Below are 27,162 nucleotides of genomic sequence, written 5' to 3'. Positions count from 1 at the left end.
CCCCTCTGCCAGGCTGAGGGAGGGGCACTTTGCTCTCACCTGGCTCTCTCCCTTCCAGGCCTCCTCCTCCCTGGCTGACGTGGGACGTGTCAGCGGTGGGTCCCTGTCTCACCATCCCACCGGTGAGTGCGCCTGGCAGTACTTGGTGCTCTAACACGACTCCTGTCATGGGGACTTCTGGATCTGTTGGATGAATTTGAGGTCCGACGCTGCCGGCGGCAGTGCTGTTGCCTTTGGGAAGTCCTGGCTGCTGTCTCCCTTGAGTTTCGCCTCCCAGCACTCGGTGCTGGCGTGCAGTTCCTGTCAAGGGGACTTCTGGAGCGGCCGGATGGATCTGGGGTCTGACGTTGCAGGCGGGAGCGGTTTCGCCTGCGGGATGTCCCTGATTCTTCCTGGCTGGGGATGCGGCTCCCAGTACTTGGTGCTCTCACACAGTTTCTGACACGGCGACTCCTGGACCGGCTGGATGGATCTGGGGCCTGATGTTGTTGGCGGGAGCGATTTTGTGTGCCGGATGTCCTTGATGTCTCCCGGCTGTGGCTGCTCCTCCCAGCACTGGGTGCTCTCACCTGGCTCCTGTCACGGCGACTTCTGGACCGGCCGGATGGATTTGGGGTCTCACGTTGCAGGCGGGAGCGGTTTCGCCTGCAGGACGTCCCTGATGGTCTCTGCCTGGGCCTGCGCCTCCCAGGACTTGGTGCTGTCACATGGGTCCTGTCCAGGGGACTTCTGGACCGAAAGTGTGCAGTTTGGGCCCGACGTTGCCGGCGGGGGTGGTTTTGCCGGCGGTCAGGCCCCCGACTGCTGGAGCAGCTGCTGTCCTCAGTTTCTGTGAAGCTGCTCTGGGATGCCCCTGATGTTATCTGACTGTCAGGGCTGGAGCTGCCCGTCCCCTGTGAGGGGGATTGCAGAGGCTGCTCCGATGTTGCCTGTCGGTTGGTACGGCGCTTGCTGGTCTGTGGTGCTGAAGATGCAGGGGCTGGCACCTGGGTGCTGGTGCTGGGGCTGACGGTCTCCAGTGGTGCAGAACTGGGAGACAGCCCTGATAGCACCAGGTTTCCTGTGTTGGGGCTGATGGTCGCGGGTTCCCTGGAGCCATCACAAGGCTCCAGTCCTGGCTGTCTGGCCACGCTGACACCAGCAAGCCCCGACTCATCTCGTGTGGCTGTGAGGGGAAGCAGGAATGTCAAGGCCACCCCAGACCTGGGGCAGGATAGGCCAGAGCAGTGCCTCCAGCCCTCCTGGAGCTGACAGGTTCCGCCAAACCCACCCTGAGCACCCACTGCCATACCCAGGGACACCAGGCCCAGGGTCAACAGGGTGCTTTGCCTCTTACATGTGCCCAGGCCAGCACAGCCATCACATTCCCAGCTGGTTATACTGTTCCTCAGGCCAGAGCAGCGTCTGTGAGTGCCCTCAGCAGCACAGGAGGAGCACAGGAGCAGTTCCCAGGGCCTGCAAAAGCAAACGGGTTCATGGAGGTGAGGACAAAGTGTCCAAAGCATGGGATTATCTTTCTGAGCTCTTCTCCTGGGTTCTTCTGCTTCAAGCCCTGCAGAGCCCTGGGGTGCAGCCTTGGCAACTTACCCCTCCTCGTCTGCCTCCTGCCTGCCTCCTGGAAAAAGGCACTCACTGGCATCGCAGTGCCTGTGTCTGTCTCCCAGCTCAGCGAATGCATTAAAGCTCTCCCATGTTGGTAGTCTGATGGAAAAGGAAAACTGATGAGCTCCCTCTGCCCCGGCATCGGGCAGGTGCAGGGTGTCCCTGCTCTTCCCACTGTGCCATTTCCAGCTCCTGAGGGAAGCTGAACCAGGGACTCACGGAACAGGGCAGGGCCAGGATTGCTGGGGCAGGCCCTGGCATGGCACAGCACTTGCACCCCTGTGTTGTGAGCCAGGCAGAAGGACACCAACCTGTAGGGGATTCGGATCCCCATGGTGAGCATATCCTTGCGAAATGCGTCACGATTTCTGCAGAGGGGGCACTGGATGGAGAAATAACCAGCATGCAGAGCCTGTCCCTGCAGGAGAAACACAAATAGCCAGAGTGAGGCCCTGGTGCTGCTGAGCCCCTGCTGTGCCCCCCGGGGTGAGGGAACCACTCCTACTTGCATACAGTCCCTGTGGAACCAGGCAGTTTTACAGGCTGGGCACACCATGGTGCTGAAGGTCTTTCTGTCCTCCACAGGCTCCATGCAGATGAGGCACTGGGTGCCCGGCTCTGGAGTTGCCTCCACTGCCTGCTCTGGGCTGTGTGTGGGGCAGAAGGCCCTGGGGGGAAAAGGGTGAGTGAGGTGAGAAGTGCTGGGCCCTTCCCTGGTGGTGGTGAGAAGGGGCCAGGAGGTACCTGTACGGTGTAATGAACTGAGTGACACAGCGTCCCTGCTTGGCACAGGGCAGGTGGAAGCTCAGCTCACAGTGTCTTCCACAACAGTAAATGGTGGCCCCGATCTGGCCACAGATGTAGCAGTTCTGGAAAGAGCAGAGCAGCCCCATCAGCTGCAGCCTCAGGGCCTCCTCCTTGTCCCAGAGCTGGTTGGAAGGGCTGGGCTTTCTTGCTTGGGGTCTGGGCTAAGCTCCAGCAAACCTCGCCTGGCACAAATCTCCCTCCTGTAGTCAGGCTCTCACCTGCTCTGCCGCCTGGGAGACTACAGCTCGGATCTCCCATGAGTGAAGACACCAGAGTCCTCCTCGATGAACCGGGCGGTTAGGAAAGTTGCTGGCAAAAAACTGCAGGAAAATGAAACTTACTGATGAGGAGAGAGTGGCAAGGACTGCCTGTCAAAAAGTGGAGGGAGCCCACAGAGCAACTCACCAGGCAGTTCTCGTGGGCACAGAACCCATGTATGAAGAGTTTTTCCCCGCAGATGTCCGAGTCAGCCTCTGATCTCCGACACAGCAGGCATGCTGGAGAGGAGAGAGACAATGGCCCTGGGCATGGCACCTGTACTGCCCGCCCCGACAGCCCCTCTGCCAGGCTGAGGGAGGGGCACTTTGCTCTCACCTGGCTCCCTCCCTCTGGGGGCCGCCTGCTCCCTGCGTGACATGGTGACTGTCAGCAGTGGGTCCCTGTCCTTGGAACACCGAGGTCTCTTCCAGGTGCTCCTACACTGGTTCTGAGGCAGATGTGAGACGAGTTTGCAACACAGGGCCAGAGCCCTGAGGCGTAGAGCCCCCTGACTCGCTGGTCAGCCCTGTGTGAGCCCGGTCTCTCTCTGCCGTCTCCTCCTGTCGTCTGGTTGAGGAACACTGAGGTCTCCTCCAAGTGCTACTACACTGTAGTGCAAAAGAAGCGAGAGGCGTTTGGAACAGAGGGGCTGTCCCTCCTCTTCCTTCTCCTCTCGTTGTCAGGTAACACTGACACTGGGCCTGAGCCCAGAGTCCCGTTTTGTGCCCTTGGCCTCACGGGTCACAGTGGCCACTGTGACATCAGCACCCTGCACCTGAAATACGGGCAGGGATGGCCCCAGCTCCCCCCACCCACTGTGAGGCAGCCCCTTGGTAACCGAGGTTCTGAGCCCTCGGTAACCACAGAGCCGGGCGGCTGCTGCTGCAGCAAGCGCAGGGTCAAATGCCAGGCCCTGGGGCAGCCACCGAGGACTGTTGGGCAGCCACTGTTGCACAAAAAGTGCTGTTCAGGCAGTGCCACTCCAGGGCTCCGGCCCTGGCCAAGGCAGATCTCTGCTCCTGCCCCTGGCACAGGGAACACTGCCAGCACATCAGGGACGCTGATTCCCCAGCAGAGGTGCCTGAGGACTGCAGGAAAGCTGACATCACTCCAGTCTTCAAAAAGGGCAGCAAGATGGACCCAGGAGATGACAGGCCCATCAGTGTCACCTCCATCCTCAGAAAGGGGACAGAACAGCTCATACTGCATGTCATCTCTAAGGCTGTGGAATAAAAGGAAGGGGAAATCATGCTTGACCAGTCTCCTAGCCTTCTCTGCTGGAGTGACTGGCTGGGTACATGAGGGGAGAGCAGTGCCTGTTGTCTGCCATGACTTCAGCAAGGCTTTTCACCCTGCCTCCCAGAACTCCCTCACAGGCAGCTCAGGAAGTGTGGCTTAGATGAGTGGACCCTGAGGGGGTTGAGACCTGGCTGAATGGCAGAGCTCAGAGGGTTGTGAGCGCGGGGCTCAGTGCTGGGGCAGCCTGGTTTGACCGGTTGCCCGGTGACCTGGCAGAAGGGACGGAGAGCACCCTCAGCACGTTTGCTGATGATATGGACTGGGAGGAGTGGCTGAGGCACCACAAGGCTCTGCTGCTGTCCAGCGAGTCCTGGGCGGGCTCAAGCTTTGGGCACAGAGGCCCCTAATCATGTTGCACAGAGGCAACCATTGGGTCTTGCACCTGGGAAGGAGTAACCCCGTGCTCCAGAACTGGTGCACTCAGCTGCTTTCCTGCTCCCTCAGGGGTCCATGGCAGCACAGACAGGCAGTTACAGCAAACTCCCTGGTGACCTACGAACTTCTTGCACTTCTGGAAACAGAATCCATTTTCAAACACGCAACTGGAGAGGCCAATGGTACTCTATTTGAACAATAATATAAAGAATAATTTGCTTACTGTGTAACTCTAACAAGATTACCACTTAGAAATTAAGAAACTTCAGGTGGAAGTGTGGAAAAGAAACAGCTTTTTATTAACAAAATCTAAATAAACAACAAATGGTGCAATCAAAAACTTTCAGAACAAACACAAACAAAGTCCCAATTCCCCAGGTGTGGTGGGAGAAACCTGTGGCAACCCAGGGAGGGGGGAGAGAAGGCAGGACTGTCCTGGCAGTTCAACAGCTGCTCACAGCCAGCAAAGAAGTCCCTTTTTCCCCACAGACAGTCTTGAAAGCAGAATACCTCGCTCTGAGATGGGTTGGTCTCTCTCTCTCTCTCTCTCAGTCGTTCTCTGCAAGGTGTCCCATGGGGAGAAAAACTTCCCCTCAGGAAAAGGGAAAGCAGTGGCCAAAGACCAGGCTCCCACTCTGTCCGGTCCTGGACCAAACCCAAGAGCCCCCTAACAAAGGACTCCCCCAGCTCTCCCTGTAGCCACAAACTTCCCCAGGAGATCTCCCTCTCTCCCTGCCCCTGCATGTGCGGCCCCGCTCTGCCCCCACCCCGTCCCCAACTCCCCCCATCCCAGAAGAAACAGATGGGGGGGGTGGATTGGGACCCTAGGGAAGAAAAAGAAAATTCCAGCATCTCTTTTCAAACCTATGACAACCACCACCTTAAACTCAATGCTGTTAGGACAGTATTATTAATATTATATTTAAACACATTAGTATCTCTTAAAATACAAATTATCCATTTCATAAGTCTGCCCTGTTATATATGTCTTTTCATTAACTTCTGGGACATTTCACCCTGCAAATAACACATTCTGAATATTTGTAAATATGATCTCTATTATTTAGGCAGAATACAAGTTCTATAGTCTTATAGACACAGAGCTATCTGCTCTTTCTCAGCCCTGTTCAGCACTGGGGCCAGAGGACACAGCAGAATGTCTTTGTTACATGATCTAATTATCAAAAATCCTAGAAAGCAGCAAGTCACATTTAAACCCTATGTATATTTATATATACATATATATACATATATATATATGTGTATATATATACATGTACATATATGTGTATATATATACATATACATATATATATGTATATATATATGTGTGTATATATATATACATATACATATATATGTGTGTGTGTACATATATATATATATGTACACACACATACAAATCCCCAGACCTTGGTACAAACCTTGAACTGACAGAATAAACATGTTACTATGTAGAAACAAAGTCTGAGTAGTTTTTGCCAAAATTATTATTTCCCACTAGATTTCTGGAAGTATTTTGAAAGTAACATTGTTTTGCAACTTCTTCAGAGATGAAACATGAAACATTTCTGATCAGGAAGGTAAAAAATATTTGTTGTTTTGCTTTCACTTTTCTTTTTGCATCCTTGTGCTTCTTCCGGCATTCCTGAAAATATTTAAAATATAATATTATGACTAAAATAATACATACATACAGTTAAGTAACTGGTCCTGTACAACGCAGAGATTCAGTAATTTGCCTGACTGGACATCCTAACATGGTGTTATACTCACTTTTATACTAAAAAAGTTTAGTTCCTTGGTAATTACAAAATTTCAAGCCTTTCTAGAGGTCCTGAATTATGTTTTTATGCAAATAAGCAGCCGTGTTCCCTCCTCATGCTCAGCTTTCAGCCACAGCTGTTAAATACTCACCTCAAGCAATAATCTACGTCTGTCTTCCCAACCATCTTTTTCTTCACTGAGATCTACTGATCTACAAAATAACTTAGGGCCCTCTGCACAAAAAAGAACAAATTAATATGGTTAAACACTTCTGGAAGATTGCAGTGCAGTAACTGTACTAACACAGCAACATATTTAATGATAGTTACCTAATATGTCTCAAGAAACAAACATTATTTGAGGCTGTCCTGATAATTTAGTGCATAAAACATCACAAGCAATTGTTTTTGTGGTGTTTGGGGGTGTGGTGTTTGGTTTGGTTTTAAATAAAAAACTCACTATATTCATACAAAAAAAACCCCCAGATTAATTAGGACTGAGAACCACATGGGCATATGTGGCTAATAAGAATATTCAGCATTTCTAACAGTAACACCAGAAAGACAAGAGAAAGTTAAAGATCACATATATGCCTGAAAGGGTCCAAAATGTCCAGATAACTTGTCAAGTGATTTTTTTTTTTTTTTTTGGTAAGGCCTGAAAGACCAGCCACATATTAGGCAATTATCTGAAAAAAAGGAAAGCAAGACAGATATTCAGCATTTATTTTACCAGAACTTTCTCATGGGATTCTACCACAATTCAGACCACAAGTAACGACAGAAATTGGCAATTTATTTTTTTTTTCTTAAACCTCTCATCTGTGTTACAAAACAAATAACTAGGCAGTATCTTTTCCTCACTGAATTTCAGTATGAGTTAAAAGAAAAAAAAAAGGAGTGACAGTGAATAAGTTCTGTTGTACCTCTCAGTCGTTCATCATCTTTGGAGAAGAAGAAAAATCTTGTACTTTCTCTGTGTGGCAAAGAAATAAACCTGGACAAACACAGGGGAATTTTACCATCACAAAAGTTACCATCAAATTCCACTAACACAAGTTAAAGCTTCAGAGAAAGAGAATGCATCCAAGAACATTACTCCACAGTAACCAAATATGGCTGTCTATAAAAAAAAAAAAACAACAAAACAAAACCATTTTTTAAAAGAAAACTTACTTTGAGTTTTAGCCAAACCAAAATTGGTTTGGGTCAAACCAAAATTACCCAGCTAATTTCTCAGGTGTTCAACCAGAAACTCAGCTTTTATGTTTTTATACTCAGCATGACAAAGGGGTTGTTGGGATTTTTGACTATCACACTCTGTGCAGCAAGGAATGGTTTTCCAAGACAACTTCCACTGCTCACAGGTGTGACACAAAGATCTCAGTTTCCCATGACCTGGGTGCTGCTATCAATATTCTCACAGCATCAAAGTACTACAACCAAGTAGACAACAAACACAACTGTAACTTGCATTTCTTGGTCCTTTTCAACTTCTGATGCCTCTGGCTCATCATCACCCTCAGAACTGCTGTCTTGGAAACGTGGATCTTCTTGCCATGTGACTTTTACAAGTTTTATTGTTTCAAGTATGTAGGGCTCTGCAATAATATTACAATTAAAAAGAAAAAAAAGCAGATTATTCTTCTACTTGCCAGTAAAAAAATCCTACTTCCAAGTGACATACTTACACTGGAAAAGGCAGGTTTAAGGAGAGAAACCTCCCCTCCCAGGTTTTCTGAACTACATCTCTGCTCAGGTATTTTCCACTTTGTTCTAGGGACCTCTTATGTATTCTGAAAGCTTTTTACTGCATTCAGAAGACACTGAAGTCAGCAGAAATGTGGGGACCTTGGGTTTTTTGTGTGTTTTTTTTTCTTTTAACATTTCAGTTAACTTCACATGGTTTAATTTATTTCCTGCCTCACTAACTGACTTGATTTAGCACTTTTTAATCTTGACTGCATAACAATTTCATCTTAGTTTAGGACACCCCAATAATCATGTGTCACTCAATTTTCTAAAGGTACAATAGTAAAATTAGGTAAACAATAAAGTGTTCTGGAGTGTTCTTGGGGTCAACTCTAAGATTTTCTTTTGCTCATACTACTACATTAACACACGTTTTACTTAAAATCTCGTTGGGTTACACGGAACTTGATTTGACTTGTAGATCACCTTTTCCCCCTGTTTCAGAACTTTAGTGGATGGCAACAAGCTTTTCCATGACTGTTCAAAAAACCAATTAAACAACTGTTCTTTCTCCAAACATCCCTCTCAGGGATGGAAGCTAAAAGTGCATCTTGGCAAGAGTAAGTGAAGACCATACTGATTCTGCCTCATTACTGACTCTGGCCTCTGAAAATCCCCTGGATTCAGAATTTCTGTGCACCATATCCCTCTGCAGTGCCTGACACAACTGACCCACTACAAATGGCACTGCTGGGCGTGTTCTGCTCTTACCTTCTTTTACGCTCGACTTCTCCGTGTCTCCAAAGAAGGAAAACTTGAAGCCACTTGGCTCCTGAGCTGCATCATTCCCAGATGTAGGTCCCAAATGGTCAGGTGAGGCACAGTCCTCTGCATCATCCTTGTCCCAGGGTATTTCCTCCTTTCTTTCTGATTTGTTCTTTGAGGATCCAAACAAGTCTTTGAAATCAGCAGCAATATCATAATAGATTTTCTCAGATACTTGAGGCGGTTTCTCACTCTCCTCCTTCTTCTTCTTCTTCCCTTTAACTTTACTGAAATGAGATTGTTCAAGGGCAGGAACATAACACATCTGTTTTTAAAAGAAAACAGAGCCCTCAATGTTTTCCTAAACTTCTCCAAGCACACTGATGAGTTCACTTTTAAGGGTAAGCATTGGGGGGGAAACATCTGAGGTTTGATTCTAAAGGCAGGAACAAGCCTCCTTTTTAATGATCCACATCCTTAAGGGAGTTTTCACTTAGTATGTGATACTAAATGATGATATATAGAACAGATTTCTTTTCTGGCAAGAGAAATGTTAAGAGCTAATATGCTCTTCTCACAGATTTGCAAATCTTCAAGTCCATGACTTGACCTTTCTCACCTTCAGTGAGGACAGGAAATGGCACACAGAGGGTAGATGGACTAGCAAGAAAAGACAACATTACAGGTTGGTTTTAGTGCTCACAATTCCTGCTGTATGTTCATTTTAGCAATCACAGAGAAAACTAAAGAAAAAACAGTAGTGTGCATAGTTTCAAACTCAGTCTGCTGCTAAAACCATCTCTGCACAGGAAGAAACATCACAACTATAGCTACCAAGCTGCAATATTACCTCTCCTTTTCTGCAGCACTTGGCTTCCTTTCAAAAACTGCATGGTCCTCTCTTGTGGGATCATAACGAAGGGCATTGATATCTCTGTGAAAACAGGAAGGAAAAGCCATGAGACATTCTGAAGGCCCAACTGAAAGCCACCCCAAACCTTTACAGCAGGATCCAAATTCACATCGAGTTCTTTACCAGAAAACCTCCAAAATGTAACTGGCATTTAGAAAATACCTGCTAAGCAGTCAGTGACTGAGAAAGTGCATTAAATACTGACTTCAAATACAGACAAGGAAGGAATTACTTTTCTCAGTCAATTAGGCAGAAATTTTAGTTAGGGAACAGTGGCAAAAATTAAGCCTCCCTAAAACTCCTTTGCTGATGGTGGATGAGTCATACTTGAATTTCTTGGCACTTGTGGCTGTTTTATTTGGCTTAGGCTGTTCCAGGTTGATGTTCAAGAGGCTTCCCAGTATTTGCAGATTTTTCTTTTTCTCTGCAGCAAGCTCCTCTTCCTCATCTGCCTTCAAGCTCTTTGTCTCTGCTAAGAGAACAATAAATACATTACATTTTCCCTGCTAAGCCTGTAATATTTGATGCATAATATCACTACAGTACTAGAAGAGCTCACATCCATCAAAACACATCACTTTGTTCATCTTAAAGCTACTTAGAGGCCTTTTCCCTTGCACTGTAGAAAATCTTTGATTAGAACAGTCATGGGTATCTATTTCACATGAAAGTCAGATCAGTTATTTAACTTGTTCCCTGCTTATACCTCATAACTGTGCAACTACTCTGCCACTGACTGATGCTCTAGAGAAGATCACATTAAAGCAATGAAGGGAGTAGCAGAACCAGGTAAAAATTTAAGTTTCAGAAAGAAATTGTGAATCTTGACAACTGGGTTAAAATTTTCCTTTTTTGGGGGCAGGGGGATATTTAGGTTTTTTTCCCCTTTATCAGTGTTTCTGCTTTCTGCTGTTAAATTAAAAAATAAACCTTTCTAAGGCTGCCAAATCTGCCACAGACTGCAGGATGGCTACAAAACAGCTTAAATGAATGTAATGGTCAAAAAGGTGAATTTACTAAGTCACCACTGTTTTTCCATGTGGATAAACACAATCTGTATAATGCTGCACTAAAAGCTGTTTTCAAAAGTTGATTTATCAGCCACACACCCCTCAGCTGTTACAAATACTTTTGCAACACAGTCCTTTAAAAGACCCAGCCACCAGCATTTACTGTGCACAGTCACAGCAGAGTTGGGCTGTGTTCTTTAAAGAATCACCAAAGAAGCAAAAGCACTCCAGGAGCTGCTTCAAAAATTGAAGCTCCATGACATGGTTCCACTACCCCCAGGAAATATGGCCAGGTTTACCTTCCTCCTCCTCACTGTCACTCTCCAGGAACCGAGCGTCCATGCGGAATCTTTCGTCGGTGCCAAATCGGGATTGCAGCTTCAGGAGCTAAACAAGAGAAGCAGATGCTCTTAAGCACTGGAGCAGGAAATCAGCAACATTCTATAACTTTTTTTTTTTTACTATAATTAATGGTAACATACTAATAACCTTCAGCTCCTGAGGCCTTTTCCAGAAATTTCTTTGCATACAAAGACGGCACCACACGTTATTTCCTCTGTGGCTGCTCCTTCCCCTATTTAAGGGAACTCTATTTTATGTTCATAACAATCATATTCAGCAGTAACACAAGCCTACAAGTTATGTTCTTCTGAAGTGGCCTTACAGAGACTTAGAAGAAGGAGAACTCAGTTCCAGCAATGGGTTCACTCACTTTTTCCCCAGCCTTGCCTTCAAACTGGGGCTTAATTTTGAATCGCTCATCGTCCGTGTCGTCCTGCTCGTCCTCACTGCTGTCAAACAGTTTGCCTGAAGCTTTGGGAGCAGATTTATCCTTTGTTAAACAAAAAGAAAAAAAAAAACAACAGAAAATGAGCTGTTCACGTAGGTCTGAGGGTATAAATCAGTACCAACTTTGTTTGTGTGCTTTCCAGTCTACCTGAAAAAGTGGATTTCCTGCACAACCAACTCACTGATCCACGTGCTTCAGATCTTATCCTGTATAGACACCTTGTGATTTCTGGTTTATAATCATGACTGTGAAGTTTTACCACAGGCAGAATTCCCATCTAAAGGGTAACTCAGGTTTTACAATATGAGATACTTAAGTATAAAAATCTCCCTGATTATGTCAAGGGAGATCAATTTAAAAATATCAATGGCTAATTAAATCATGAGAATGGCCCCAATCTTACTACCTTTATGAGGAAAAAACCCAACAAAAGCAAATCCAGTGGTTTAAAGCTTTAGTAGAGATGTGACTAAAAAATGTGATATACAAGAAGTTCTATTCCAGAAAAAACAAAAGTATTTAATTGTACTGAAACCATGGGAGTAAAACCCTGAAGAATCTGCTAAATCAGAGTAAAGAAGCAGCAGCACACAGCTTCTTTGGAGCTCAACATCACTTTAAAAACAAGATACTGCATCAGATTGTTTGTCCAGTGCTGGAAAGAGCAGAGTAGTTCCATTCTGCTCAAGCCAAAACTCTTCACCTTCCTTTGACTAAAAGCAGAGGAATTTCAAAACTAATTACACAAACATTCTTTTTCTTCTGAAGTTAGAATATCTTTTATACAAATCTCAATCTCCTTCCAAATTCTCCAAGCTCTCAAGCTTTATCAGATAGACAGTTAAATTCTTTCAAACCTGTCTGATGTTACAAAAAGAGGAATCATTCATGTTAATTCAAAGCTTACCTACTTTTTTCTGACACTTCACTATGATAAAATACAGTCTTCAGAATAAAAGGCATAGTCATACAGGTCTTTTTCCTAATAACACTTACTTCTCCATGCATATTTCCCAAACTTCCATCTTTTTTCAACGTCTCACCCACTTCAGCCTCATTTTCCACATCTGAATCGAATACGATGTGTTTGTGCTTCCCTGCTGCCTGGCTATCCTAGGAAAGGGTGAAATGGCAAGTCAAACATAGCAAATACTTGCTGCAGTCATACAGAAGTATCTAAAAGGCATTTCCATGACACCTGCTATTCCTCTTGCAACTCTAGAGGCATTCCAGGGATTAGGCATGCACCACTTTGTGTACGCTCCAAACTGGCAGTGCATCAGAAAATCCAGAATGCCATCTTTAAAAATCTTAATCCACACATCTTATTTACCCTTTCCCTTGTACTGGGGACTATTCAGATAGAGGTTCTGAGTGTAATTACCAGGTTTGAAAGAGCTCCTTGGATGAGTTTCTTCTGCAGTTCTCTCTCCCTGTGCCTCTCCTCCAGAGCCGCCAGCCTCCTCTGGTTGTCCTGCACCTGTTTATCTCTTGTAGGTCCCTTTGAGGCAGCAGCATGAAGACAAAGCTCCTTATCTTCCAAAAGGCTTGCCTTCCCATTCTCACATGCATTAGCTTCACATTCTGCATTTTTATTGCTTGCATTCCTCTTCAACTTTTTGGAAAGTAGTTTTGGGCTCTTCTGTTGCCGTTTCACATGTTTGTGGGCCCCTGAGGCGTCACTGTCCCCGTCACTGCTCCCACTGTCACTCTGAGCAGGGCTGGCACAGGCAGCTCCCTGCTCTGAACTCTGGGCTTGTAGAGAATTCCCATCCTTGTTCTTCCCTTGTAAACGTGGCCTGGGAACAGGCTGATGTCTCTGCTCTGCCAAGGAGGCAGCACCTGACAGTGCCTCGTGCTGCTCACAAGGCACGTTTTGTGTCTCTTCACTGCTGGCTTCAAGTGAACAGAATGGAAGGTTCCTGGGCTGTCTTTTAGATGACTCCTCCCCAGAATGAGACACACAAGCTTCCAGTCCTAAACTTCCTACAGACCCCTTCTTTAACCCAGTGCTGTCCTTGGTTGCCTCTTTTACACCAAGGGACCCCATTCCCCTGAAGGGCCGATACTTCAAACGTGAATTATTTTGCCCCTTGGAGCTTTCCTCCTTCTCCTTCCCTGCTAAAATATCAGTCAGCACATCTTCAGGACAGATGCTATTTTTTTTAACTGCAGGGTGAAAATTAGAAAGTTTAGGTTTATTTACATTACCCTTAGGATTTTCTTCAGCACTGGACAGACCAGAACCCTGTGCACCATCTGGTTCCTCTGCAGGTGTCCCAGTGCTTTTGGCAGCCAGTGCTTTTAAGTCATCTAAGGAAAGGTCTAAGCGGTAACAGTTTTGCATCATGGACTCATAATCAGAACTGGCTTCAGACTCCCCTTGCTCAGACTCTGAGTAAGAGCTCTCACTATCACTTGTCTCTGCTGAACTCTGTGAGGCAGCAATTTTGGATTTTTTAGTTTTCCCCTTTCTTTCAATGTGTTCTTCTTTTACATTTCGAGTTTTCAGTGAGGAGTCATTTGCCAAACCGCTTTTTTTGTTAGTTAATATTTCTTTATTTTTCACCTCCACCTGTTTAGAATCTTCTAACCTTGTAGTTTTGCTGCTGTTTGGATCTGGAGTTTTACTTTCAGCAATAATTTCATCCGTATCTGCTGAATCATAACCATTATCATGTTCCATGGTCTCTTTGTAACTTCCTTTGATAGGTTTCTTCATGGCATCTGGATTGCATAAGGACCAGTGACTACTGTATTTTAATTCAAAATCATCCCCAACAACTTCCAGGGGGTCACTTTCAACATTCCTCGCTTGCTGTTTTTCTTTCTCTTCCTTCACCATTGCTCTGATCTCCTCTTCAGAATCAACCTCACTGTCAGAACCACTCTGAGCTGCCACTCCATTAACATTGCTTTGATGTGCCAATAAACCTCTCCCTGGTGTTTCACCCTCCAGACTCCTCGATGGAGGCAATTTAGACTTGTCACCTGCTCTGGGTTGTGCTCTTTGACCGAGCTGTGCTGAGCTGGGGTGGTTTGGATGGGCCTGGCCCCCAGAGGACAGAACTGCTGCTCCATTCAGGGCCTCCCTGCCCAGTTGCCTCAGTTTTTTCCGGGGTTTCTTCATCCCAGGGAACTCTGCTGGTCGCTTCCTGCTGGCACTGGCATCTCCCCTTTCCAAGTGCCAGGTGAGCTCGGCCACAGGAGCTGCCTGTGCCAGGTCTGGCTCCAGCTTCCTCAGGTTATGGCAATACTTGGAGGGGTCATATTTCACAATGTGGGTCTGAGTTAAGGAAGTAAAACAACAGGATTCCTCCAGCAAGCAGAGTGGAGTCTTTATGGACAGGCTGGATTCGGTGTGAAAGGACAACAAGGAGTCTTTGTTGTCTGGTGCCTTTAAGCCACTGACTTGCAGTGAAAGAAACTCAGCCAAACCACACCAATTACTGTGAGATTTACTTGGAGGATTCAGTAAATGAAGTCTGACACAGCAGTCAAAATTAAGACTGTTCAGCAACTGTTTCTCCACATGACAAAATGAGGAAGGGAACTGTGCCTGTGCCCAAACAATAGGAAAAGGATATTTTATTTTTTTGCTGATTCCTCAGGTGCAGGACAGGCAAGACTCTGCCGAATTTACCAACAACCCACTTCTAAAAGAAAAGAAAAATAATCAGTGTTAAACAAAGAAAGAGTGGAAGTGACCCTGTAATAGAATAGGATGTTTATTCTTGGGTAACAAAACCACTAATATGGAACCATCTGTGACCAATTCTGTTTACTTTGTTAAGTGAGATATGATTGTACTGTGCACCTTAGCCAGCTTCCTTCTCAAAAAGAAAACAAACCAAAACCAACCAAAAAACCAAATTTCTACAACCTGCAAATAAAGAGTGATAATAAAGAAGTAACTTTCTTTACTTTACAACTACTATTTCTAATATATGGCTTCTGGATTATGAATTAACAGTGAATGAATTATGAATTAACAGACAGAACCACTATTATTTTGCTCTCTTCCCCTTTCCCACCAAAACCAAAAATCCCTTCAAAACCATTCTGTGCTTAGCAAATAATTTTGGAAACTTTGTAGTAAATATAATTCTTCTTGCCTTAATTTGCATGTTTAGTGATTTTATTCTTACTCTTGCAAGCTTGTGCAGACCCTGACCCTGAATGTGCTGAAGCACAGAGAGTAGTTCCTGACAGCCCAGCCATCAAAATAATTAAATGCTGTATAAAAATAAATCACATATTCTCCTTACAAGCTTTTAAGGGTGACATGAATGTATATTATACTATATACTTATGTAAATTCCCGACATACATGAGGAACAAAGCACTTCCTAATTTAACATGATGAGAGAGGACAGTGGGATCAGAATTATGTCATTACAAAGAAGGACAGGAGCCTTCTCCTTGTCTCCACATAAGGTATTTCTTCAGCCTATTTTTCACAGTTTGGACTGTCACCCTTAAAAATTAAGATTCTTCACACAAGGCATAGAGATTTGGCATAAATTTAGATGCACTGAGCTTGCTTTCTGCTGGTTTAACTCTCTCACCCATCTACCCCACCATACCTTGTGCTCTGGCACCTCTGTACCTGGTACTGCTTTCATGTGGAAGTCCACAACTCCAGTCTTTTTCAGTGATTCCAACAGACAGGTTTGGTTATTCCTCTGTGGCTTTTCTTTCTGCAGCTTTGCTTCCTCCCTCTCTGTGGCAAGCCTGCACCAAAAAGTACATCCTGCCTGAAAAGCAGTGCTGGGCCAAAGCCCATGTGCTAAATTAGAGCTGGCAGGGACCCCCTCCCGTGGAACAGCAACCACTCACTGCTCAAGGACTTAACATCCTGACATTCCCTTTAAGGGAATAAGGATCTAAATCATGTTGCAGCATCAAATGTGCATCAACACTCCACCAGTGTCTATCAAAACTGTAAAGGAGTGTAGAAGATGAAATAATATATAATGCTATTATCATAATGTAAACAGATAAACCGAAAAAGACTGAGCAACAATATATATTTTTAAAGCCTGATTTTTACCTGTGCAAAAAGCTTTCTTTGGCCAACTCGATTTGCAGTGTCCCCCCTTTCCATTTTGTTTTATTTAGAATTGACATGCCTGCAAAACAAAGAGATGGGAAATGAGTATTTTCTACATTAAAAAAGCATAGCCCAGACTTCCCTACACCTCCTTCTATGCCAGGCTGAGGTTTCTTCAGCATGATCTTACACCTCACTGCTCACCTGGTTAAAGTCTGTGTCTGAAAGGTACCCCTAAAACTGCTCCTTTAAGTAGAATTAATAAAACAGATTGAAACAAGCTCTGCCTCGACCACACCCCGATGTGACAACATTACATGCATTATCAGCAATGCAACTTGGCTCAAAAACATAAATAAGTGAAAAATAAAAAGATGTGCTTACACTTCCTAAGATCTGCATCCGAAATGCTGACAAGTGACGTAAGCAAAAGTCTTCATAGGGTTCCCTGATCAATAAGAAACATCCAGTTAATTTCCACATCATTTCAGTGTTTCCTTTAAAACTGAAAATGAAGCTATTTCCTGAAAATTAAAGTGTCTCTGGAGCAAACATTCCATTTCGCACTTCAAAGTGAAAAGCAATGAACTTATAAAGGATGAAGTAAAACCATTACCCTCATCATCTTTCCTGGTAATAATCTCTGCATCCGAAACACGCCCAAATTTGCCAAATCTTTCTTCCAGTTCAGCCTTGGAAACCGTGTGGCCAAGCCCCCCAACATACAAACGTTTGGAAACCTGCTCCTTGTCCATGCCGAGAAACCAAAGTATCCCTCCGGGAACACACACTGCTTTCCTGCAGGGAGACAACAACAGCTCAGTGACAGCGGCACTGCGGGGTTACCGCGAATGGGATGAAAAATTACGGACAAATCATCCCCCCCGAAAGCCACGAGGAACCTCACGGCGACGGCGCTCCCTGCTTTGCTCTGCAAACCCTGTGCTGCTGCACTCACCAGGGTTTCGGGTTATTGCTTCACAAACCTTTAACCACATCACTGGGTGCGCGATAATTGTAACCGGTTCTTTACGATATAACCCAAGCGTTCTCTGAGGGTGAGGCGAGACCCACAGACCCGACTATACTCACAGGAGATGCCGATGGACCCCCGGCTGAGGAATCCCCCGCCCGAGGGGTCCCGGTCCAGGTCCCGGCCCCGCCGCCCCCGCGGCTCCCCCCGCGCTCCCTCACCGCTGCCATGTGCGCTCCTCGCGGCGCCACTCAATTTACCTTCCCCCCAGCGCCCCTCACGCGGGAAAAAAGGGTTCCGCTTCCCCGGGCAACCGCACTCTGACAAGCTTCATGTTTCCGGCCGGTCAAGTTATGGTGGGGACACATGGGCAGGGCCCTCTGACTGCGGACGCTTTGGGCGTAACCAACCGGGAGGAAAAGCCGGGGGCGTTTTCCGCAAATACGCGAGCGGAAATTAACCTAAACAAGCGAACGGCTCTCAAAGTAACGTTTTTGCCTTTTGTCTCTAGTACGGGACTCTGAAACCGGGCCCCCAGCGGCTCCGTCGTTTCAGAAGGAGCGGGGAGGAAGGCGCGGCCGGTGCCCCGCCCCCCGCTCGGGGAGGAGCTGTGGTAGCGCCCGGGCGCGCGGTTTGAAAGGCGCGGGCAGCGCGCGCTGGGTCCGGGTGGTGCTCGCGCCCCCTCAGAGCCGAGTCCGGGTCCGGGGGCTCCGCTCCTCCCTCACAGCCGGGTCCGCGTCTGAGGGCTCCGCTCCTCCCTCACAGCCGAGTCCGGGTCGGGGTCTGAGGGCTCCGCTCCTCCCTCACAGCCGGGTCCGGGTTCGGGGCCTCCGCTCCTTCCTCACAGCCGAGTCCGAGTCCGAGTCCGGGTCCTCCTTTCTCCGCTCCCTGAGCGCCGGGTCCTGCCGACCCCTCTCAGAGCCGGGCAGGTATGTAGCAATGTGGAATATGCACTGTCAATGCACAAGCATGCATAAATATGCACATTTATGCGGTATATCCACACGTGTGATATACGTGCACATGCTTAGGGTGAGGAGAGGTGTTTGCCTGTTTGCAGAAGTTTTTATTTACTTAAAAATAATTAATTAATGGGTATTTGTTTTCTGGAGTTAAAGCTCTTTGCGGTCACAACAAGTCTTTGAGTCTTCTGCAGCCTGGCGAAAGCCTTTGGTTCAAGTAGCTGTAAGCAGTTTGTGTGTCCTGTTATTGCTGTTAAAAGAGGGGTCAGCAAAAGGGTAAAAGTTCTGGGGTAAAGGGGTAAAGTTCTGGCTGCTGAAATATTTTTCTTTTTTCCCCACCGTGCTCTTTATTATGACCATAACTTTCCTCACTGTGTCTAGTTAAAAAAAAATCCCCCCAAGCTAATAGGGTGCATTAAAAGTCGATAACTTCTATTTGTTGCATGTTGGCATTTAATGCACCAAATTGCTTCAAAATGTCAGGGTCAGTCATGATTAGGTACAATCTTGGTGATTCTTTAATTGCATATTCTTTATTTACTCACTGAGTTTCTAGTGCAAAACATGTTTTAATGTTATTTTCTTATAAGTCTTATTCAGATGCTCTTTCTTACGAAATAAACCAACAAAATCCTATTCCCCCCTCATCCCTTTTTATTGAACAGTGTTAGTGTGGATCTTGCAGGTACAGTAGGGATGGTTTAAAAACACATGAAGTCAACTTATGTTTTTTTCCTGGTTGAAAATATTAATACATCAGTGTCGAGCTGCATAATATCCTCTACAGTCCTCTGAACGTGTCAGGTTATTGTTATTTTCCCTGAACACTGAGATTTATTTATTTTGAATTATTTGTGAAACATGGTTGCAGTTTGTGCCTCTTTCCTGGTGTTTAACCAAAAGGCAGATCAGGCTGCTGTGTCAGGGACAGCTGTGCCTCATCTCACCAGCTGAGTGCTGGGTGAATTGGTCACAGCTGGATCCCGTTTTTATATCTGATTAGGACTGGGTTTTACCTGTAGAGCAGTTTGTTGTTCTGTTACAGCAAATTTAAACCAGCTGCATCTGCTCCTGGATCAAGTCACGATTAGTTAAAAAGATCCTTAAAGATCCTTTGACCCCATTAGATTCCTAATTTAACTTTATCTTTGGAGGCTGTGCAGTGATCTGTGTCTTAAAATTACTTCAGCTTTGATTGGATTTAATTAATTCTTTGAGGAATCAATGCAACAAAATTACGATTTTTTTTTTTCAAAGCTAATATCTGTTTTGAAGAAAACTCTCCTTTTTTTTTTCTTTTTCTATGTCAAGTCAGAGATCAGTTCTCTGTCCCATCCCTGCTGCTATCTGGGAGCTGCCTGTGTTCACAGGTTTGCCAAAGGTATGATTTCTCCTGCTGGTGATGCTTTGAGCTGAGTGAGTTGTGTTTTGTAGGAAGGTTTGTTACATCCAGAATTACGGAACAAGTGACTTTTCTGCTCTTGTAGCATCAGCTTGGGTGGACTCTCTAGGGTTTAAGCAGGTGTTAAGTTGATGACAGGACACTGTAGCATTAAGGACAGTTTTACTGCAAGCTTAATTCTGTTTTCAAGAATTCCTGTCAAATTTGGTTCCTAAGAATCAAGGTTCAAATATTAGTTTAATCTTCCATAGCAAACAGAATTCTTTATGGAGGTATAAATTACTGTAGGTGTCAGAGCTCCCTGGGATGTTTAAAACCTGTATGTACCAGTTTTTCAGTTTTCAAAACTGATAATATCTAATTAATTTGTCTCATTTTAAGTAGGGAGGTAGGAGAAACAATTGCCTAATGTTACATTTGCATTTTTTAAAAATTAATTCTGTGTTTGTTTGTTCCTGAGAAATATAGTTATTTTGTTTTGTGGAGTAACACTGATTCTGAGAAATGGACAACAACGTTTATCAAGTTTATGAAGATGAAATCCAGGCACTGGAAGAAGAAATAAAACTATTGACAGAAAAGTACGAAGATATCCAGCAAGAATCCACCTTTTTTTCTGAGGAGGAGATATTGAAGTCAATGTATGCCTTTTTTCACACATTGCATTAATAGTATTTCTGTGTCAGAATTGTTTGGCATAAGGAAAGTCCTAACACAGAGGCAAAAAGCTTATTTTTACAGTGCTGATCTTGTTTAGAAAATGGGCTATATAGGAAAAAATGAAAATAATAAATATTTGATCTGTCTTTGCTGCCTTCTGTTGGTGGTTTGTGGGTTTTTAGGGTTTTGCTTTCTTTGTCCTTACAAGGCAGTCTGAGCATGATGTCAGGGGTGTTACTGTGTGGGCCCTGCAGAGCTGTTGGCTGCAAAGGCCACGTTTCCATTGTGCCCTGTCAAACAGCTCAGGGGGTGTTTATTTGGGAAAAAGGGAAAAAAAGAGAGAGGTTGGGGACATGCAGAGGTGTGACTCATTATGTGCTAAAGAAGTGCCACGTTGTGGCTTTTAAATCCCATTATTTAACTGATATTTCATAGTAAATGTATAATCCATGGATAAAATAAGTCATTTAGATGAGTAAAGGCATCTTAGCTCATTTTTGTTGGCTGTTCCTTGAAATGGACACTTGCACCTCCAGATTTGTAATAAAGGCTGTGTCTACCTGGCAGTGAACAGAAAGTGTTTGTGTCAATCTCAGTAGTTTGCTGTTCCCAGCAATATGATCCAACTGAGGTTTGACTCTTGAAAACTGATCTTGATCTGGAAACCATCAGATCACATTTCAGATGCCTCTTATTTAGTGATATTGCTGTACTGGTGGGACAAAACCTGTTCTCACATCCAGCTCTTTTGCCCTTTTGATTTTATTTTGTTCTTTTTCCATTCTAGAAAATCATTCCAAAGAGAAACGCGGGGAGAATCCAAGGGACATGAATCTCCATCAGACCTGAAAGCTCAGCTTGAAAGTCTAGAAACAGATCTGTCCTTTCTGATGAAACTCACTGGTTTTCAGTTCACAAGTCATTCCAAGAAAACAGTGGAAAAAAGTAAGGAGTTTTGTACCCTTTTCTGTGCTGAGAATATCGGTGCAGTTCATTACATCTGCAAACCGCAGTCGGTGCAGCGGAAGGGCCTCTCATCCGTGTGCGTCTGCTCATGCACGAGGAGATTCCAGCTGGTCTGAAACCTCTTCCCATATTCCCCACACGTGTAGGGCCGTTTCCCACTGTGAATGTGCTGGTGTCGGATCAGATGGGAGCTCTGCCTGAAGCTCTTCCCACATTCCCAAACGTGTAAGGACGTTCCCCAGTGTGGATGTGCTGGTGGGTGAGGAGGCTGGTGATCCACCTAAAGCTCTTCCCACATTCCAAGCACTGGAAGGGTTTCTTCCTGCTGGGAGGCTGCTCAGGGACCATCAGCTCAGAGCTCCCCCTCAAGCTCCGGCCGCCTTCCCGGCACAGGCTGGCTCTTTCCTCCTCAGAGCACCCTGGGCTGGCTTTGGAGCCCCTCCTGCGGGGGGATCTCCGGCCCTTTTCCTCCCCGCTGCCTTCCTGCGCCGGGGAGCCCTTCAAAACGGCCTCTCCCACCAGGGTCTCACGGGGGGATTTGTCCTCCGGGCTCTCCGTCCTCAGCTCGGGGCCTGGGGCAGGAAGCAAGAAGGACAGGCAGGGGATTTGCCTCCGGCCCACAGGGAAGGCCAAGGACATCCCCCCAACTCCGGCCCCGGCAGGACGGCGGCGCCAGCGGGGTTGTCCTGCAGCCGGGGCCATGCTGGGCTGACAGAGCCAGCACAACACCCGCCCAAAGGGACACTGACTTCCTCCTCACCTGCCTGGGGGGCCCAAGGCATCTTCCTCTTCCTCGCAGCCTCCTCCTCCATCCGCCCAAGCTTTGGGAAAGACAAATCCTGATGGGGGGAAAACAAGGGCTGAGTGCATTGGCTTGGGGGTTCCTCCTGCCCAAGTCCATCTCTAGAACTCACCGGACATCCTGTGTCCATAAAAACCTCCAAACCACCAAGAATCAGCCCAGAAAAACCCAAATCATCGAGATTCAGGCAAAAGCCTATAAGAAATAGTGAGAAGACTCCTGCCCCCCCAAACTGAAAAAAGTTGAGATTCACCTAAAAAATACTCTAAAATATGAAGATTAGCCAAAAAAAATTCTCCTAAGATTTCCCCTTCTCTGGTTTCCCCCCTCTAGGGTTCAGAGAGTCTCCCCTGTCTGGGATGCTGGGGGTTCTACCTGGAGATAATGGGAGTGTTGGGGGTCCCAAGACTCCCTTCTCCTCTGATTCTCGCCTTCGGGATGCCGCATTCCCAGAAATTCCCCCTCTCCAGGTTCTCCACTTTGTTGTCCTAAGGGATCCCTAGGGGATCCCCACTGTCCAGGCTTCCCCTTCTCCGTGCCCCCCCTCTCCAGGCTCTCAGGGCTCTCGAAGCTCCTCCCTCTCTCCAGCCTCCCTCGCTCTCCAGGAATCAAGGCATGGGGACACCGAGGTACCCCCACGGCAACCCCGCTCCCGCTCTCCCCACTCCCCTCAGCCCCCCCTCCCACCCCCAAGTTAACCAGCAGGGGAAATGAACTCAACTCAAAGGAGAGATTATAAGTCAGAATAACAAATTATTAAAATAATACAATAAGTACAATTATACAAACTAACAATTGGTCTTAACCCACAAAACCCAAATGTATAACCCAGCACCCTGGGGCATGAACAAAGTGGTGTTCCTTGGGCCCCCGCCCCCTTGAGTCCAAAGTAAAGGGAGAAGGGAAAAAACCTGCTGGTGGGAGAGCTGTTGCAGTCTGGTCAAAAGTGGTGATTGCAGTGCAGTTGAGGGTGGTGGTCTCAGTCTGGCTGAGAGCGATGAGCTGCAGTCTTCCTCTCCTCTGGGTCCCACGAGTGGTAGAAAAGTTCTGAAACTCCAGGTTTATATATTCTCCAGTTCAGGCAGGAATGGTCAATCCTTCCCTCAGAGTGGGGAATTCCATAAAAGGAATGGTCAATCCTTCCCTCAGAGTGGGGAATTCCATAAAAGGAATGGTCAATCCTTCCCTCAGAGTGGGGAATTCCATAAAATGGTATGAGGATGCTCAGAGCGGGGAATTCCATAAAAGGGTATGAGAACAGGAACATCCCCCCACAGGCAGGCCCTCCCCCCCCCCTTGACAAGAGTTTCTGGGAAATGGCATGGAGGGCCATAGAATACACAGGTTTGGGCTATACCTATCCAGTGATGAATCGGTCCCAGTTGTTCTAACTAGGACACCACTGCTCTAATTCCAAACCAGAAAAAGCCCAAACCCAGAACTCCAGACTCTTATTTCCTCCAATACCCACCTCAATCCCACATCTGTATTACCAGTATGAAAAACCAAGCTTTAATCCTAACCCAGCCTAAAAAGCTCTTCCCCTAATCATGAACCAGACACTGCCAGCAGAACAACAAACCTCCCAAAGTTCTGCCTAATCCCCACCCTGAGCTCTAAACCCCAAGCCCTGACCATTCAGCACCCCCACAGCCCTTGGGAGCAGGGCAAGGACCTGCAGGGCCCAGAGCAGGCCCAGGGGGTTGGCAGAGGAATGGGAGGTGACCTGGATCTGCTCAGCTCTGAAGTGACCCTCAGGAGAAGGGCCTGGGCTCTGGCAGGGATGTCCTGTGGCACAGGGGCTCAGGATCCAAGTTCAGAAGGCCAAGTGCCCATGGCAACAGCCAGAGCTGGTGCAGAGACATCAGGGAGGGTCTAGAAATGCTGCTGGGAGGGGGTGGGAAAGCAGGAGGGGTGTGTGCAGCCTGCAAGGCCAGAGCAGCAGCAGGGCCAGGCCAGGACAGCCTGCAGGAGAGATGGCCAAGGGCTCTGGCAGGGCTGCAAGGCCCAAAGGCACCCAGGCCTTTGTCCCCTTGCCTCTGGCAGCTGCCTCTGCCACTCAGGCCACCATAAGCAACTTGCCTGGCAGGTTCTGCACTTGGTTTCTGCCTCGCCCCTCCCTCAGCAGCCTGGCAGGGGTTGCCCAGGTTTGGGCCTTTGTTGTTCCTCCCCCTCCCATCCCAGTGCCCCCCAAACAGCCCTGAGCCAGCCGGGAGGGACAGGATCTGCTGGGTCAGGGCCTGGGGCTCAGGCCTTGGCCTTTGTGCTCCACAAAACCAAGGCAGGCTTTGCTCAGCATTGCAGGGGCCTGCCCAGAGCCTTTGTCTGCCTGCACTCCTGGCCTCCAAGGAGCTGCTCCAAGGAGTCCCTGGGGAGGCTTTGGCAGTGCCTGCCCTCAGTGGGGCCCAGCAATGCTTCAAGGCACTTGCAGTTTGGCTTCTGACTTCTTCAGCAGCTGCTTCAATCTTCTCGCAGTACCTCAGGATCATGGGCTGGGCTGCAAACACACTGTGGGGCTCATTAAAATGCAGAAATCCCTCAGGATCTCTTTGTCTTCCTTTAATTGTCTTCAAGGCAATTTCAAAACAAGTCTTCAAAGTTTGTACTTTTTTTGTTTTAATTCAATTATGGATATTTTTTAGTTCAGAGAAGAGGTGATAGAGGTGTTCTCCAAGTGATCTTGATGCTGAGTGTCTCCTCAGGAGATCCACACTGACCCTGTCTGATCAACCTTGCTCCTCACCCCCCAGCCTCACCAGTTCTGACATGGCCCATCTTGGACTGACAGCTGATGCAACTCCTAACACACTGTGGGACCCATTAAAACACTGTCAAACAAGTTATTTCCCTTCCTTTAATTGTCTTCAAGACTTCTACAGCTAATTGGAGTTGTTGTGTTGTTTAGTTAAGGAAGAAGATTTTAAAGTGGAAGTCACGAAAAATATATATTTTTTGATGAAAGAGAATGATTTACACAGAACCTTGGGATGCAAGAGGGTCAGGGCACAAAGGATTTGGATCCAAAGATAAGGGGACAAAAGAGATTAGTAGCAGTTAATCATTGACCAATTGAACAATTATCAACTGTTTCAATAGCATTTGTTACAATTTTAACAGTGTCTGAATTACAGATTCACAATAACAGCATTCATCATCATCATGGCTGGGCTTCATGAACCAAGATTTGGGAAGGCTCTATCCAGATTTATTACAGGTACGCTGGTGGCTAATGAGGCCAACACGAGATAGACATAACGAATTGCAAAAGGCACAGCAGAAAGACTCCTTAGATGGTAAATTCTAATAGACACAGTTCTTTCTGTGTTGCCTTTTCTCCTCAAGGGTGTTCCCGCGTGCGTTCTCAAAAGCATCAGCAGCGTTATAGATGGTGTGTCTCCAGACCTCCCGATTGGAGGCCAGAGTAGACCAGTTTTGGTGATCAATATGGCCAAGGCTGAGATGTTGTTTCAGGGAGTCCTTGTATCTCCTCTTCGGGGCTCCTCTCTTGCGGCAGCTGGTGGCAAGTTCACCATAAAGCAGGATCTTAGGGAGGCGGTGGTTGGTCCTTCATCCTGGAGACGTGCCCTGCCCAGCACAGCTGTGTTCTCAGCAACATGGCCTCAATACTTGTGACTGATGCTTGCTCTAGAACAGATGTGTTGGTCACATAATCTGACCAGTGGATGTTTAGAATTGTACGGAGACAGCGTTGATGGAAGCGTTCGAGGAGTCACAGGTGGTGGCTGTAGATGACCCATGATTCAGATCCATACAAGAGAGTAGACAGCACTGTGGTTCTGTAAACACTGATCTTTGTACTTTTCTTCAAGTGTTTATTACGCCATACTTTTTTGTGGAGTTTTCCAAAAGCACTGTATGCCTTTGCTAACCTGTTGTCTATCTCTCTGTCAATCTTACCGTCTGTGGAGATGAGGCTACCCAGGTAATTAAACTGTTGGACTGATTTGAGCTCTGCTTCGCCAATGGCGATATGGGGATGCTGGGGGACTTCCTGAGGTGCAGGTTGATGGAGGACCTCTGTCTTCTTTAAGCTGACTTCCAGCCCAAAGAGCTCAGCAGCGTCTGCAAAGCAGGATGTTAAACGCTGCAGAGCTGCTTCTGTGTGAGCAACAAGGGCGGCGTCATCAGCATAAAGCAGCTCCTGGACAAGATGGTTTAAGGTCTTGGTGTGGGCCTTCAGTCGCCTTAGGTTGAAAAGGCTTCCATCAGTACAGTATCGAATGTAGATACCATCCTGATCATCGAGGTCTGCCGTGGCCCTTTGGAGCATCCTGCTAAAAAAGACTGTGAAAAGGGTAGGAGCGAGAACGCAGCCTTGTTTCACACCATTCTTAATTAAAAAGGGCTCAGAAAGTGTGTTGCCATATCTGACTTGGCCGTGCTGATCCTCATGGAGTGAGATAATCATTTTAAGGAACTTAGGGGGACAACCTAAACGTTCCAAAATCTGCCACAGACCTTTTCTGCTCACAGTATCAAAAGCCTTGGTGAGGTCAACAAAGGTTACATAGAGACCTTTGTTCTGTTCCCTACACTTCTCTTGTAGTTGTCTGAGAACAAATCCCATGTCTGTGGTGCTCCTGTTGGCTCTGAAACCACACTGACTTTCGGGTAGCATTCCTTCTGTTATAGTGGGTATTGGTCTGTTCAAGAGTATTCTTGCCAGGATTTTGCCAGCAATGGAGAGCAGAGTAATACCACGGTAATTTGAGCAGTCTGATTTAATACCTTTCTTCTTATACAAAGTGATGATGACTGCATCTCGAAGGTCTGATGGTAGTTCACCTGGTTCCCAACAGCGCACCACAAACTCATGAAATTTAGCATGGAGTGCAAGGCCCCCGTGTCTCCAGACTTTGGGTGGAATTCCATCAATCCCAGCTGCCTTGCCCATTTTCACCTGCTGTATGGCCTTAAGGGTTTCTCCTAAAGTGGGGGCAGTATCCAATTCATATTTCACTGGTTGTTGTGTGAGGGACTGAATTGCTGAGTCTTGGACTACACAGTTGGTGCTGAAAAGAGTCTGAAAGTGTTCAGACCATCGAT

The 27,162-nt window shown here is 46.6% G+C and overlaps 1 protein-coding gene, 1 long non-coding RNA gene and 1 pseudogene across 2 annotated transcripts; 2 read left to right on the top strand and 1 right to left on the bottom strand.

Annotated features, from left to right (window-relative positions):
- LOC127474809 (uncharacterized) overlaps positions 1-27,162 on the top strand; it is a 1,721,191-nt pseudogene that overhangs the window by 1,385,413 nt on the left and 308,616 nt on the right.
- Positions 5,747-17,546, bottom strand: LOC127474821 (nucleolar protein 8-like). Its single transcript, XM_051796125.1, is given in 18 exon segments — positions 5,747-5,989; positions 6,259-6,341; positions 7,034-7,104; positions 7,582-7,708; positions 8,571-8,851; positions 9,415-9,498; positions 9,805-9,946; positions 10,787-10,874; positions 11,200-11,319; positions 12,274-12,390; positions 12,662-14,557; positions 14,865-14,933; positions 15,864-16,011; positions 16,331-16,409; positions 16,715-16,745; positions 16,747-16,778; positions 16,947-17,128; positions 17,525-17,546. Coding segments are annotated over 17 exon segments (3,705 nt in total). The 5' UTR covers positions 17,086-17,128; positions 17,525-17,546; the 3' UTR covers positions 5,747-5,791.
- LOC127474964 (uncharacterized) lies at positions 18,151-21,137 on the top strand. The gene is made up of 4 exons (XR_007906016.1): positions 18,151-18,232; positions 19,577-19,646; positions 20,136-20,308; positions 21,115-21,137. It is a non-coding gene; the product is annotated as an uncharacterized LOC127474964 (long non-coding RNA).

The sequence above is a fragment of the Manacus candei genome, unplaced genomic scaffold, assembly GCF_025592945.1.
Source record: "Manacus candei isolate 608988 ecotype Guabito, Panama unplaced genomic scaffold, ASM2559294v1 h1tg000045l, whole genome shotgun sequence".
Lineage (NCBI taxonomy): Eukaryota > Metazoa > Chordata > Aves > Passeriformes > Pipridae > Manacus > Manacus candei.
Note: the sequence above shows the minus strand (reverse complement) of the source record. Positions and strands in the feature narration are given on the sequence as shown.